The sequence below is a fragment of the Gadus macrocephalus genome, chromosome 22 (assembly GCF_031168955.1).
Source record: "Gadus macrocephalus chromosome 22, ASM3116895v1".
Classification (NCBI taxonomy): Eukaryota; Metazoa; Chordata; class Actinopteri; order Gadiformes; family Gadidae; genus Gadus; species Gadus macrocephalus.
In genome coordinates this window covers 1,842,059-1,857,058 of record NC_082403.1, presented here as the reverse complement: position 1 = coordinate 1,857,058, position 15,000 = coordinate 1,842,059, and the positions used below count along the sequence as shown (strand labels likewise).

Genomic DNA, 15,000 nt, shown 5'->3' with positions numbered 1-15,000 from the left:
AACGAGACCCCTGATGAGGGATAAGTGATGAGTCTGATGAGGGCGATGATGAGGATGGTGATGATGATGAGGGTGATGATGATGATGATGATGATGGTGATGAAGATGATGTGATGAAGATGATGGTGATGATGATGATGATGGTGATGAAGATGATGGTGATGAAGATGGTGTTGGTGATGAAGATTATGAGGATGATGATGCTGATGATGGTAATGATGATGAATATGATGGTGTTGGTGTTGGTGTTGGTGATGATGATGATGATGATGGTGGTGATGAAGATGCTGACCCATTCAGCTGAGATGAGTCGTCTCTGACTCCATTAGCCTCCGTCAGCCTCTAATGAGTCTGATAGGATCAGAGGCTGCGGGGGGCGGCGGCCAGCTCCCCGCATCAAACACCGCTCAGCGGGACACAGCCGTGTGTGTGTGACTGTGTGTGTGTGTGTATCGTGTGTGTGTGTGTGTGTGTGTGTGTGTGTGTGTGTGTGTGTGTGTGTATCGGTGTGTGTGTGTGTGTGTGTGTCGCTGTGTGTGTGTATCGGTGTGTGTGTGTGTGTGTGTGTGTGTCGCTGTGTGTGTGTATCGGTGTGTGTGTGTGTGTGTGTCGCTGTGTGTGTGTATCGGTGTGTGTGTGTGTGTGTGCCAGGACGCATGTGTTGAAGGTGTGAATGTCATAGAGATTGGCCAGCAATGAGAGAGAGAGACAATGGGCAGAGAGGGAGGGGCGAGGGAGGGGCGCCCCGAGCGTGACGTCCATCTCTACTTTATCTCTACTCCATTACACGCGTTAAATGTCGTGGTATTTGTACTTTGTACTTCACAAATGTTAATTCATGCTTCCGTCACGATTGGTGTGTTTGTGTGTGTGTGTGTGTGTGTGTGTGTGTGTGTGTGTGTGTGTGTGTGTGTGTGTGTGTGTGTGTGTGTGTGTGTGTGTGTGTGTGTGTGTGTGTGTGTGTGTGTGTGTGTGTGTGTGAGTTAGAGGGTGGGTAGCCGGGGGTGGGTGGGTGAGTGAGTGAGTGAGGGAGGGAGGGAGGGAGGGAGGGAGGGAGGGACGGACGGACGGACGGGGGCCTGCCTGTTGTTCTCGACCCCAAGACCATCGTTAGTGGTTAGGAGTCATAGCCAGGGGTTAGGAGTCATAGTGAGGGGTTAGGAGTCATAGCCAGGGGTTAGGAGTCATAGTGAGGGGTTAGGAGTCATAGCCAGGGGTTAGGAGTCATAGTGAGGGGTTAGGAGTCATAGTCAGGGGTTAGGAGTCATAGTGAGGGGTTAGGAGTCACAGTGAGGGGTTAGGAGTCATAGTCAGGGGTTAGGAGTCATGGTGAGGGGTTAGGAGTCATGGTGAGGGGTTAGGAGTCACAGTCAGGGGTTAGGAGTCATGGTGAGGGGTTAGGAGTCATGGTGAGGGGTTAGGAGTCATAGTGAGGGGTTAGGAGTCATAGTGAGGGGTTAGGAGTCATAGTGAGGGGTTAGGAGTCACAGTCAGGGGTTAGGAGTCATAGTGAGGGGTAAGGAGTCATAGTGAGGGGTTAGGAGTCACAGTCAGGGGTCAGGAGTCACAGTGAGGGGTTAGGAGTCACAGTCAGGGGTTAGGAGTCACGGTGAGGGGTTAGGAGTCATAGTCAGGGGTTAGGAGTCATAGTCAGGGGTTAGGAGTCACGGTGAGGGGTTAGGAGTCACAGTCAGGGGTTAGGAGTCACGGTGAGGGGTTAGGAGTCACGGTGAGGGGTTAGGAGTCACAGTCAGGGGTTAGGAGTCATGGCTAAGGCGTGGATGTGATAGCACGGGGTAGCAGTCCTAAAGGAGGACCCCCCCCCACTGAGTGCTGTCCTGTTGCTGTCGTTATAAATACTTTGAGCTTCGTCTTCACGTTGATGATGAGCGGCTCTCAGCAGGGAGCCTCCTTCCTCTTCCTCATCGTCTTCCTCAGACCTCCAGGCCTTGGGGGTGACCTGATGATGTCCCGTGTCGTATCCCCCCCTCGCCCCAGCCCTGTCTCCACTCAACGCACAGGCTGATTTATTGGTTACTCATGATTGATTTATTGGTTTAGTTATTGGTTTATTTATTGTTTGATTATTGATTTGTTTCTTTATTCGTTTATTATTGATAAATTAAGGGTTATTTATTATTTCATTTATTTATTTATTTTTTGTTAATTATGGATTAATTATTGGTTATTTATTGGTTGATTTATTGGTTATACATTGGGTATTTATTGGTAAATAATTGGTAATCTATGGTTATTTAATGGTTTAATTATTGGTTATTTATTGGTTCAATATTGGTTATTTATTGGTTTATTTATTGCTTATTTATTGGTATATGTATTGGTTACGTTTAATCGTTATTTATTGGTTTATTATGGAAGCCGTGCTCCTGGTCAGATGGGCCAGTGACAGTGATGGTTGATTGACACCTTGTCACCAGCTCTCCTCTCTCATCACCCCCCCCCCCCCCCCCCCCCCTCCTGTGAGACGGCCTGACTATCTCCAATTAACTCTATCCCTATAATTATACATCTATCTCTATCCTTACAGATATACATATTTGTATATGTTAGGCTATATATTGAGATGGCAGTGTGCGTAATACCCGGGGTATATATTCGGGGATGCCGTCATCCCCAGATTGTTCTCGATATGCAGTCGCTAGCTAGGCCATAACATTACAATATTTCATGGATGCAAGCAAGACACACACGCACACACACACACACACACACACACACACACACACACACACACACACACACACACACACACACACACACACACACACACACACACACTCATGGCACATACAATAAAATGCAATTCAACGTGGAAGTAATCCAAGTATTTAGAATACAATACCCAGATTGAGTGATGTAACGGAATACGTTACATATTACGTTTTTGGGCATGTATTCTGCATTCGGAAACTGGATACATTTTAAAAGTATCCTTCCCAACATGACAGATGTATAGACAAATATATATTGACAAATTTATATATAGAAATATATATCTACAGATATCTATTGACAAATGTATACATGTCCAAAAAATAAATAAATACAAATCTGCCCAGGGCGGACTTACTGAAGACAGGAGGATCAACTACAGGATAAAGATGAATAATGGAAGGCTTTCTTATCTGAGGAATCAGAATGTTGGGTGCCGATGTTAATACGTGGTCGAGAATGTTTCAACAACCATGAACCCAGCATGTACAATCAGGTTGTACACTTCACCATCAGCCTGCATATAATACATATGACGTTACGTCTCTCTCGACGTGACGTCACTCTTGACGTGATACGTCACCACGTCACTAACCCGGAAGTGGGTCGTCGCGTCTCCGGTCTTGGCTGGGTTTGTTGACAGCTTCCTTTCAGGAGCAAAACTCGAGACCAAAGCTCCTCATACTACAGTAGCACTGCATCGTAGGACTGAAGGTGTCATACCACGGAGTAGTGTCTGATAATACTACAGTAGTACTGTATCGTAGGACTGAACGTGTCATACCACGGAGTGTCGTGTGATAATACTACAGAGTATCGCAACACTACGGACTGAAGATGAACGTGACGCTGGCAGTGAAGCAGTACGTCACCAGGATGATCGAGGACAGCGGGCCGGGCATGAAGGTCCTGCTGATGGACAAGGACACGGTAGGACCTGTTCCACCAGGAGCTCCTGAGCAGAAGAGGACCTCAAACGCATAGAAGAGCACCTCAAACACATAGAAGAGCACTTTTACTAACCTCCATCCCTGGTCTGTGAACCTCATGTATCTCGACCAGTTCCAAACCAGTAGGAGGGTTAGATGATGTGTAATGTGTTTCAGAACAGTAGGAGGGATAGATGATGTGTGTTTCAGAACAGCAGGAGGGAGAGATGAGGGTTTGATGTGTGCTTCAGACCAGTAGGAGGGTTAGATGATGTGTGCTTCAGACCAGTAGGAGGGTTAGATGATGTGTGCTTCAGACCAGTAGGAGGGTTAGATGATGTGTAATGTGTGTTTCAGACCAGTAGGAGGGTTAGATGATGTGTAATGTGTGTTTCAGACCAGTAGGAGGGTTAGATGATGTGTAATGTGTGTTTCAGACCAGTATCGTCAGCATGGTGTACACCCAGTCAGAGATCCTACAGAAGGAGGTGTATCTCCTGGAGAGAATCGACTCTCAGAACCGGGACAACATGAAGCACCTGAAAGCGATCTGCTACCTGCGTCCTACCAAGGTACCACGGTGTGTGTGTGTTTGTGTGGTACTGTGTGTGTGTTTGTCTGTGTGTGTGTGTGTGTGTGTGTGTGTGTGTGTTGTGATAGTGTGTACGATTTTACCATGCATTGCATTTAAATCAGATATTTTGTTGTGTGTTTCTGAAGAAGAACGTAGAAGGACATGCTGTGTGTGTGTGTGTGTGTGTGTGTGTGTGTGTGTGTGTGTGTGTGTGTGTGTGTGTGTGTGTGTGTGTGTGTGTGTGTGTGTGTGTGTGTGTGTGTGTTTGTGATTCCAGGAGAATGTGGAGAGTCTGATCCAGGAGTTGAGAAGACCCAAGTACAGCGTCTACTTCATCTGTAAGACCATCACCACGGCAACACTAGCACCATAGGAACAACAACAACACCACAGCAACACTAGCACCATAGTAACAACAACAACACCACGGCAACACTAGCACCATAGTAACAACAACATCACCATGGCAACACCATCACCATAGTAACAATAACATCACCACAGCAACACTAGCACCATAGTAACAACAACAACACCACCACAGCAACACTAGCACCATAGTAACACCAACATCACCATGGCAACACCATCACCATAGTAACAATAACATCACCATGGTTACACCAGCACCATAGTAACAACAACATCACCATGGTTACACCAGCACCATAGTAACAACACCATCACCACGGCAACACCAGCACCGTAGTAACAACAACAACACCACGGCAACACTAGCACCGTAGTAACAACAACAACACCACGGCAACACTAGCACCATAGTGACAACATCATCACCACGGCAACACCACCATAGTGACAACAACATCATCATGGCAACACCATCACCACTGCAACACCAGCACCAGCTATGGACAAAGTGGGTGGGGCATAATGAGTGAGGGTGTGGTCAGTGTGAATGATGTGGGCGGGGCCTGTGTGTTCCAGACTTCAGTAACGTCATCAGTAAGAGTGAGATCAAAGCACTGGCGGAGGCCGACGAACAGGAAGTGGTGGCCGAGATCCAGGTGAGCATCTTCATCATCCTCTTCATCCTCATCATCATTATCCTCATTATCTTCATCATTATGGCGCGACTGACTCACCTATTGTCCCTCTACCTGTCTGTCTCTCTCTCTCTCTCTCTCTGTCTCTACCTGTCTGTCTGTCTCTCTCTCTCTCTCTCTCTCTCTCTCTCTCTCTCTGTCTCTGTCTCTGTCTGTCTGTCTGTCTGTCTGTCTGTCTGTCTGTCTGTCTGTCTGTCTGTCTGTCTGTCTGTCTGTCTGTCTGTCTGTCTGTCTGTCTGTCTGTCTGTCTGTCTGTCTGTCTGTCTCTCTCTCTCTCTCTCTCTCTCTCTCTCTCTCTCTCTCTGTCTCTACCTGTCTGTCTGCCTGTCTGTGTCTCTCTCTACCTGTCTCTCTGTCTCTCTAGGAGTTTTATGGGGACTTCATTGCTGTGAATCCTCATCTCTTCTCCCTTAACCTGCAGGGCGTTGCCAGGGTAGGTGTGTGTGTGTGTGTGTGTGTGTGTGTGTGTGTGTGTGTGTGTGTGTGTGTGTGTGTGTGTGTGTGTGTGTGTGTGTGTGTGTGTGTGTGTGTGTGTGTGTGTGTGTGTGTGTGTTCTCTGTCCCCACTAAGCAGTGTGTTGTGTGTTAGGGGCGGAGCTGGGACCCCACCATGCTGGCCCGCTCCACTCAGGGCCTGACGTCGGTCCTGCTGGCGCTCAAGAAGTGTCCGGTCATCAGATACCAGCTGTCCTCCGACATGGCCAAGAGACTGGCCGAGAGCGTCAAGGTCAGGGTCAAGGGTCAAGGGTTAACCCTACAGACACGGGGACACATATGTTGGATAACACACACATATACACACATACACACACTCACTCACTCACACACTCACTTAAACTCAGACACACACACACTCACTCACTCACTCACTCACTCACTCACTCACTCACTCACTCACTCACCCTCTCACCCACTCACCCTCTCACCCACTCACCCTCTCACCCTGTCACCCACTCACCCTCTCACCCTGACCCCGGTGTGTGTTCCAGCTCATCATCACTAAGGAGTACGAGTTGTTTGACTTCAGGAAGACTGAAGTTCCTCCACTGCTGCTGATCCTCGACCGCAGCGACGACGCCATCACCCCCCTCCTCAACCAGGTTAGAACCATTAACCTTAACCAGGTTAGAGCCATCACCCCCCTCCTCAACCAGGTTAGAACCATTAACCTTAACCAGGTTAGAACCATTAACCTTAACCAGGTTAGAACCATTAACCTTAACCAGGTTAGAACCATTAACCTTAACCAGGTTAGAACCATCACCCCCCTCCTCAACCAGGTTAGAACCATTAACCTTAACCAGGTTAGAACCATTAACCTTAACCAGGTTAGAACCATTAACCTTAACCAGGTTAGAGCCATCACCCCCCTCCTCAACCAGGTTAGAACCATTAACCTTAACCAGGTTAGAACCATTAACCTTAACCAGGTTAGAACCATTAACCTTAACCAGGTTAGAGCCATCACCCCCCTCCTCAACCAGGTTAGAACCATTAACCTCAACCAGGTTAGAACCATTAACCTTAACCAGGTTAGAACCATTAACCTTAACCAGGTTAGAACCATTAACCTTAGCCAGGTTAGAACCATTAACCTTAACCAGGTTAGAACCATTAACCTTAGCCAGGTTAGAACCATTAACCTTAACCAGGTTAGAACCATTAACCTCAACCAGGTTAGAACCATTAACCTCAACCAGGTTAGAACCATTAACCCTAACCAGGTTAGAACCTAAAACCTCCTCAACCAGGTTAGAACCATTAACCTTAGCCAGGTTAGAACCATTAACCTCAACCAGGTTAGAACCATTAACCTTAGCCAGGTTAGAACCATTGACCTTAACCAGGTTAGAACCATTAACCTTAACCAGGTTAGAACCTAGAACCTCCTCAACCAGGTTAGAACCATTGAGCTTAACCAGGTTAGAACCATCACCCCCCTCCTCAACCAGGTTAGAACCATTAACTTTAACCAGGTTAGAACCATTAACCCTAACCAGGTTAGAACCTAAAACCTCCTCAACCAGGTTAGAACCATTAACCCTAACCAGGTTAAAACCTAAAACCTCCTCAACCAGGTTAGAACCATTAACCTTAGCCAGGTTAGAACCATTAACCTTAACCAGGTTAGAACCTAGAACCTCCTCAACCAGGTTAGAACCATTAACCTTAACCAGGTTAGAACCTTAACCAGGTTAGAACCTTAACCAGGTTAGAACCTAGAACCTCCTCAACCAGGTTAGAACCATTAACCTCAACCAGGTTAGAACCATTAACCTTAGCCAGGTTAGAACCATTAACCTTAACCAGGTTAGAACCTAGAACCTCCTCAACCAGGTTAGAACCATTAACCTTAACCAGGTTAGAACCTTAACCAGGTTAGAACCTAGAACCTCCTCAACCAGGTTAGAACCATTAACCTTAACCAGGTTAGAACCTAGAACCTCCTCAACCAGGTTAGAACCATTGAGCTTAACCAGGTTAGAACCATCACCCCCCTCCTCAACCAGGTTAGAACCATTAACCTTAACCAGGTTAGAACCTAGAACCTTAACCAGGTTAGAACCATTAACCATAACCAGGTTAGAACCTAGAACCTCCTCAACCAGGTTAGAACCATTGACCTTAACCAGGTTAGAACCATTAACCCTAACCAGGTTAGAACCTAAAACCTCCTCAAACAGGTTAGAACCATTACCCTTAACCAGGTTAGAACCATTAATCTTAACCAGGTTAGATCCATTAACCTTAACCAGGTTAGGACCATTAACCTTGACCAGGTTAGAACCTATACCCTCCTCAACCAGGTTAGGACCATTAACCTTGACCAGGTTAGAACCTGTGCCCCAGGGAGGTTCTAGGTTCCCGCTCTAGGACGCTAACCTGGTGGTGACCCTGCGCCCCTAGTGGACGTACCAGGCGATGGTCCACGAGCTGCTGGGTCTGAACAACAACCGCATCGACCTGTCCCGCGTCCCGGGGATCAGCAAGGACCTCCGCGAGGTGGTGCTGTCGGCCGACAACGACGACTTCTACGCCAACGTGAGTCCTCCAGCCTCACAGCCCGGGTTCTGGGGTAGAACATGTTAACGTTGGGTTCTGTGGTAGAACATGTTAACGTTGGGTTCTGTGGTAGAACATGTTAACGTTGGGTTCTGTGGTAGAACATGTTAACGTTGGGTTCTGTGGTAGAACATGTTAACGTTGGGTTCTGTGGTAGAACATGTTAACGTCGGGTTCTCTGGTAGAACATGTTAACGTTGGGTTCTGTGGTAGAACATGTTAACGTTGGGTTCTGTGGTAGAACATGTTAACGTTGGGTTCTGTGGTAGAACATGTTAACGTCGGGTTCTCTGGTAGAACATGTTAACGTTGGGTTCTGTGGTAGAACATGTTAACGTTGGGTTCTGTGGTAGAACATGTTAACGTTGGGTTCTGTGTAGAACCTGTACCTAAACTTCGGGGAGATCGGCACCAACATCAAGAACCTGATGGAAGACTTCCAGAAGAAGAAACCGAAAGGACAGCAGAGGCTGGAGTCCATCTCAGACATGAAGGTGAGGGGCGGAGTCATCTCAGAGGGGGTGGAGTCCATCTCAGACATGAAGGTGAAGGGCGGAGTCATCTCAGAGGGGGCGGGGTCAGCTCAGAGGGGGTGGAGTCCATCTCAGACATGAAGGTGAAGATGCAGACCTGATACATCTGTCCTAACAGAGGCCTGTGTTACCAGAGGACCTGACAGAGGACCTAACAGAGGCCTGTCCTAACAGAGGACCTAACAGAGGCCTGTGTTACCAGAGGACCTGACAGAGGACCTAACAGAGGCCTGTCCTAACAGAGGACCTAACAGAGGCCTGTCCTAACAGAGGACCTGACAGAGGCCTGTCCTTACAGAGGACCTGACAGAGGCCTGTCCTAACAGAGGACCTAACAGAGGCCTGTGTTACCAGAGGACCTGACAGAGGACCTAACAGAGGCCTGTCCTTACAGAGGACCTAACAGAGGCCTGTCCTAACAGAGGACCTGACAGAGGCCTGTCCTAACAGAGGACCTGACAGAGGCCTGTCCTAACAGAGGACCTGACAGAGGCCTGTCCTTACAGAGGACCTGACAGAGGCCTGTCCTTACAGAGGACCTGACAGAGGACCTAACAGAGGCCTGTCCTAACAGAGGACCTGACAGAGGCCTGTCCTAACAGAGGACCTGACAGAGGCCTGTCCTAACAGAGGACCTGACAGAGGCCTGTCCTTACAGAGGACCTGACAGAGGCCTGTCCTTACAGAGGACCTGACAGAGGCCTGTGCCCCCAGGCCTTCGTGGACAGCTACCCCCAGTTCAAGAAGATGTCGGGGGCAGTGTCGAAGCACGTGACGGTGGTGGGGGAGCTGTCCCGCCTGGTGGCGGAGCGGCAGCTGATGGAGGTCTCAGAGGTGGAGCAGGAGCTGGCCTGTCAGAACGACCACTCCAGCGCCCAGCAGGTACACACACACACACACACACACACACACACACACACACACACACACACACACACACACACACACACACACACACACACACACACACACACACACACACACACACACACACACACACACACACACATGCATGTCAAAACGCACGCACGCACAGATCAACACGCCCGCACATCAATACGCACACACATGCACATACATCAACACGCACGCACGCACTCATACACACGCACACATCAACAAACACACAAACATACACCCGCACACATGCACACGCACGTGCATCAACAAACAACACATTAACAAACACACCAACAAACAACACACCAACAAACAACACATTAAAGGCACCCAGTGCAACTTTATGTAAACATTCAATGAAAAATAAACATTCAATTTCTAGTCTTTTTTACACGTAGTAAGTTTCAATAACTCCATACCATTACATACCGACATTTAAGCAGCAAAGATGAGACGTCGTTGTGTGGTGAGAACTGATACAAAATCGATAACAACAACAATGCCGCCATTTTCTTTATTTTTTGTAACCTACAATAAATAAAGCAGGCTTCCAGTCAATGGAAAAATGGCTTCTCCCCACCGGCGAGTGGGGAGAAGCCATTTTTCCATTGACTGGAAGCCTGCTTTATTTATTGTAGGTTACAAAAAATAAAGAAAATGGCGGCATTGTTGTTATCGATTTTGTATCAGTTCTCACCACACAACGACGTCTCATCTTTGCTGCTTAAATGTCGGTATGTAATGGTATGGAGTTATTGAAACTTACTACGTGTAAAAAAGACTAGAAATTGAATGTTTATTTTTAAGCCTCGAAAGTTGCACTGGGTGCCTTTTAACAAACACACCAACAAACAACACATTAACAAACACACCAACAAACACATTAACAAACACACCAACAAACAACACACCAACAAACAACACACCAACAAACACACCAACAAACAACACATTAACAAACACACCAACAAACAACACACCAACAAACAACACACCAACAAACAACACATTAACAAACACACCAACAGACAACACATTAACAAACACACCAACAAACAACACATTAACAAACACACCAACAAACAACACATTAACAAACACACCAACAAACACATTAACAAACACACCAACAAACAACACATTAACAAACACACCAACAAACAACACATTAACAAACACACCAACAAACACATTAACAAACACACCAACAAACAACACACCAACAAACAACACATTAACAAACACACCAACAAACAACACATTAACAAACACACCAACAAACAACACACCAACAAACAACACATTAACAAACACACCAACAAACACATTAACAAACACACCAACAAACAACACACCAACAAACAACACACCAACAAACAACACACCAACAAACAACACACCAACAAACAACCCATTCCCCCCCCCCCCCCCCCCCCCCGCCCCCGTGCAGAAGGTGCGGCGGTTGCTCCGCCTCCCGGGGGTGTGTGAGCTGGACGCCGTCCGCCTGGTGATGCTCTACGCTCTGCGCTACGAGCGCCATAGCAACAGCGCGCTGCCCGCCATGATGGAGGAGCTCGCCAAGAGGGGCGTGTCCGAGAAGTACCGCAAGGTCAGAGGTCACGCCTGTCGTCCGACGGCCCGACACGTTTGATTGGTTGATTGATGGAGAGAGAGAGAGAGAGAGAGAGAGAGAGAGAGAGAGAGAGAGAGAGAGAGAGAGAGAGAGAGAGAGAGAGAGAGAGAGAGAGAGAGAGAGAGAGAGAGAGAGAGAGAGAGAGAGAGAGAGAGAGAGAGAGAGAGAGAGAGAGGGGGAGAGGGGGAGAGGGGGAGAGAGAGAGAGAGAGAATGCTCTTTGTCGTGTTTATAGATTTGTGTGTGTGTGTGTGTGTGTGTGTAGATGGTCCACAGTGTGGTGGAGTACGGGGGGAAGCGGGTGAGAGGAAGTGACCTCGTCACGGCAACGGACGCCGTGGCGATCACCAAACAGTTCCTCAAGGGGCTCAAGGTAACACACATTTACATACATCACACACACACACACACACACAATGTACCACACACGTTATACACACAACAAATATACACACACACACACAATGTACCACACACGTTATACACACAACAAATATACACACACACACACACAATGTACCACACACGTTATACACACAACAAATATACACACACACACACACACAATGTACCACACACGTTATACACACAACAAATATACACACACAACATACACACACATCAAACAAACATCTTGTACACATCACACACACACATCCTGTATGCACATCATGTGTGTTTATCTAGTGTTGTGTGTTTTGTGTAGTACTTTGTGTGTTTTAGGGCATGGAGAACACGTTTTATGTCATACTTTGTGTGTTCTATCCCGTACATTGTGTGTTTTATGTAGTACTTTGTGTGTTTTAGGGCGTGAACGTGTTTTATGTTGTACTTTGTGTGTTTTGTGTGGTACTTTGTGTGTTTTATGCAGTACTTTGTGTGATTTTTGTGGTACTTTGTGTGTTTTATGTAGTACTTTGTGTGTTTTAGGGCGTGAACATGCTTTATGTTGTACTTTGTGTGTTTTGTGTGGTACTTTGTGTGTTTTATGCAGTACTTTGCGTGTTTTGTGTGGTACTTTGTGTGTTTTATGCAGTACTTTGCGTGTTTTGTGTGGTATTTTGTGTGTTTTATGCAGTACTTTGCGTGTTTTAGGGCGTGAACATGTTTTATGTTGTACTTTGTGTGTTTTGTGTGGTATTTTGTGTGTTTTATGCAGTACTTTGCGTGTTTTAGGGCGTGGAGAACGTGTACACTCAGCACCAGCCGCTGCTACAGGACACTCTGGACCAGCTGGTGAAGGGGAAGCTGAGAGACGCACAGTTCCCCTACCTGGGGGCCAGCAGCCTCAGAGACAGGTACACACCTGGGGGCCAGCAGCCTCAGAGACAGGTACACACCTGGGGGCCTCACCTGGGGGCCAGCAGCCTCAGAGACAGGTACACACCTGGGGGCCTCACCTGGGGGCCCCTCACCTGGGGGCCTCACCTGGGGGCCAGCAGCCTCAGAGACAGGTACACACCTGGGGCCCCTCACCTGGGGGCCAGCAGCCTCAGAGACAGGTACACACCTGGGGGCCAGCAGCCTCAGAGACAGGTACACACCTGGGGCCCCTCACCTAGGGGCCAGCAGCCTCAGAGACAGGTACACACCTGGGGGCCTCACCTGGGGGCCAGCAGCCTCAGAGACAGGTACACACCTGGGGGCCAGCAGCCTCAGAGACAGGTACACACCTGGGGGCCTCACCTGGGGGCCAGCAGCCTCAGAGACAGGTACACACCTGGGGGCCTCACCTGGGGGCCAGCAGCCTCAGAGACAGGTACACACCTGGGGGCCTCACCTGGGCCCCTAGGTGAGGTGTATCTATATAGTATTTATATAGTGTATATATAGTATATATAATGTGTATATAATGTGTATATATTGTGTCCCAGGCCCCAGGACGTGCTGGTGTTCGTGGTGGGCGGGGCCACCTACGAGGAGGCGCTGTGCGTCTACAACCTGAACCGCTCGGTGCCCGGGGTCCGCATCGTCCTGGGGGGCACCACCGTGCACAGCACCAAGAGGTACTAGTACTACCTACAGTACTCACTACAGTACACACTACAGTACACACTACAGTACACAATACAGTACACACTACAGTACACACTACAGTACACAATACAGTACACACTACAGTACACACTACAGTACACGCTACAGTACCAAGAGGTACTAGTACACACTACAGTACACACTACAGTACACAGCACCGTGCACAGCACCAAGAGGTACTAGTACTACCTACAGTACTCACTACAGTACTCACTACAGTACACACTACAGTACACAGCACCGTGCACAGCACCAAGAGGTACTAGTACTACCTACAGTACTCACTACAGTACTCACTACAGTACACACTACAGTACACAGCACCGTGCACAGTACCAAGAGGTACTAGTACTACCTACAGTACTCACTACAGTACACACTACAGTACACACTACAGTACCAAGAGGTACTAGTACACACTACAGTACACACTACAGTACACAATACAGTACACACTACAGTACACACTACAGTACCAAGAGGTACTAGTACTACCTACAGTACACACTACAGTACACAGCACCGTGCACAGTACCAAGAGGTACTAGTACACACTACAGTACACAGCACCAAGAGGTACTAGTACTACCTACAGTACACACTACAGTACACACTACAGTACACACTACAGTACACAATACAGTACACACTACAGTACACACTACAGTACACAATACAGTACACAGCACCGTGCACAGTACCAAGAGGTACTAGTACTACCTACAGTACACACTACAGTACACACTACAGTACCAAGAGGTACTAGTACTACCTACAGTACACACTACAGTACACACTACAGTACCAAGAGGTACTAGTACTACCTACAGTACACACTACAGTACACACTACAGTACCAAGAGGTACTAGTACTACCTACAGTACACACTACAGTACACACTACAGTACACACTACAGTACCAAGAGGTACTAGTACTACCTACAGTACTCACTACACTGTACACAGCACCTGGAGGTACTAGTACCCACTACAGTACCCACTACAGTACTCATTACAGTACTCACTACAGTACACAGCACCAAGAGGTAGTACTACCTAAAGTACAAACTAGTACCACAGTACACAGCACCAGGAGGTACTAGTACTACCACAGTACACACTATTACTCACCACAGTACACAGCACCAGGAGGTACTAGTACTCACTACAGTACACACTACAGTACACAGAGGTACTCGTACTCACTACAGTACTCACCACAGTACACAGCACCAGGAGGTACTAGTACTCACTACAGTACTCACCACAGTACACAGCACCAAGAGGTACTAGTACTCACTAGTACTACCCTGGATCATACAAACTCACCCTGAACTCCTACAGAGAGGATGGACCAATCAGAGGCCTTCAAGGGCTTTGGTCAGCTGACCGTGTCTCCTAACCTTGTCTCCTAACCTTATGTCCTAGCTTCCTCGAGGAGGTAACCATGACGACCGGCAACATCAGCGACAGGGCCGGAGAGGGGCGGAACCTTAGCAGACGCTGAACACACACACACACGCACACACACA

General features: G+C 47.8%; 1 protein-coding gene across 1 annotated transcript in view; it reads left to right on the top strand.

The window, feature by feature from the left end:
• The first annotated feature begins 3,312 nt into the window (after positions 1 to 3,312).
• vps45 (vacuolar protein sorting 45 homolog) overlaps positions 3,313 to 15,000 on the top strand; it is an 11,880-nt gene continuing 192 nt past the window's right edge. Inside the window, exons 1-15 of the mRNA XM_060043855.1 lie at positions 3,313 to 3,663; positions 4,100 to 4,234; positions 4,514 to 4,574; positions 5,185 to 5,264; positions 5,668 to 5,736; positions 5,892 to 6,029; positions 6,292 to 6,402; positions 8,210 to 8,344; positions 8,746 to 8,859; positions 9,613 to 9,780; positions 11,249 to 11,407; positions 11,696 to 11,803; positions 12,607 to 12,728; positions 13,305 to 13,436; positions 14,897 to 15,000. The exon at positions 14,897 to 15,000 is cut by the window's right edge and continues 192 nt beyond it. Of these exons, the coding sequence (XP_059899838.1) occupies positions 3,571 to 3,663; positions 4,100 to 4,234; positions 4,514 to 4,574; positions 5,185 to 5,264; positions 5,668 to 5,736; positions 5,892 to 6,029; positions 6,292 to 6,402; positions 8,210 to 8,344; positions 8,746 to 8,859; positions 9,613 to 9,780; positions 11,249 to 11,407; positions 11,696 to 11,803; positions 12,607 to 12,728; positions 13,305 to 13,436; positions 14,897 to 14,975 (1,704 nt within the window). The 5' untranslated portion in view covers positions 3,313 to 3,570 and the 3' untranslated portion in view covers positions 14,976 to 15,000. The remainder of the gene's footprint in view (positions 3,664 to 4,099; positions 4,235 to 4,513; positions 4,575 to 5,184; positions 5,265 to 5,667; positions 5,737 to 5,891; positions 6,030 to 6,291; positions 6,403 to 8,209; positions 8,345 to 8,745; positions 8,860 to 9,612; positions 9,781 to 11,248; positions 11,408 to 11,695; positions 11,804 to 12,606; positions 12,729 to 13,304; positions 13,437 to 14,896) is intronic.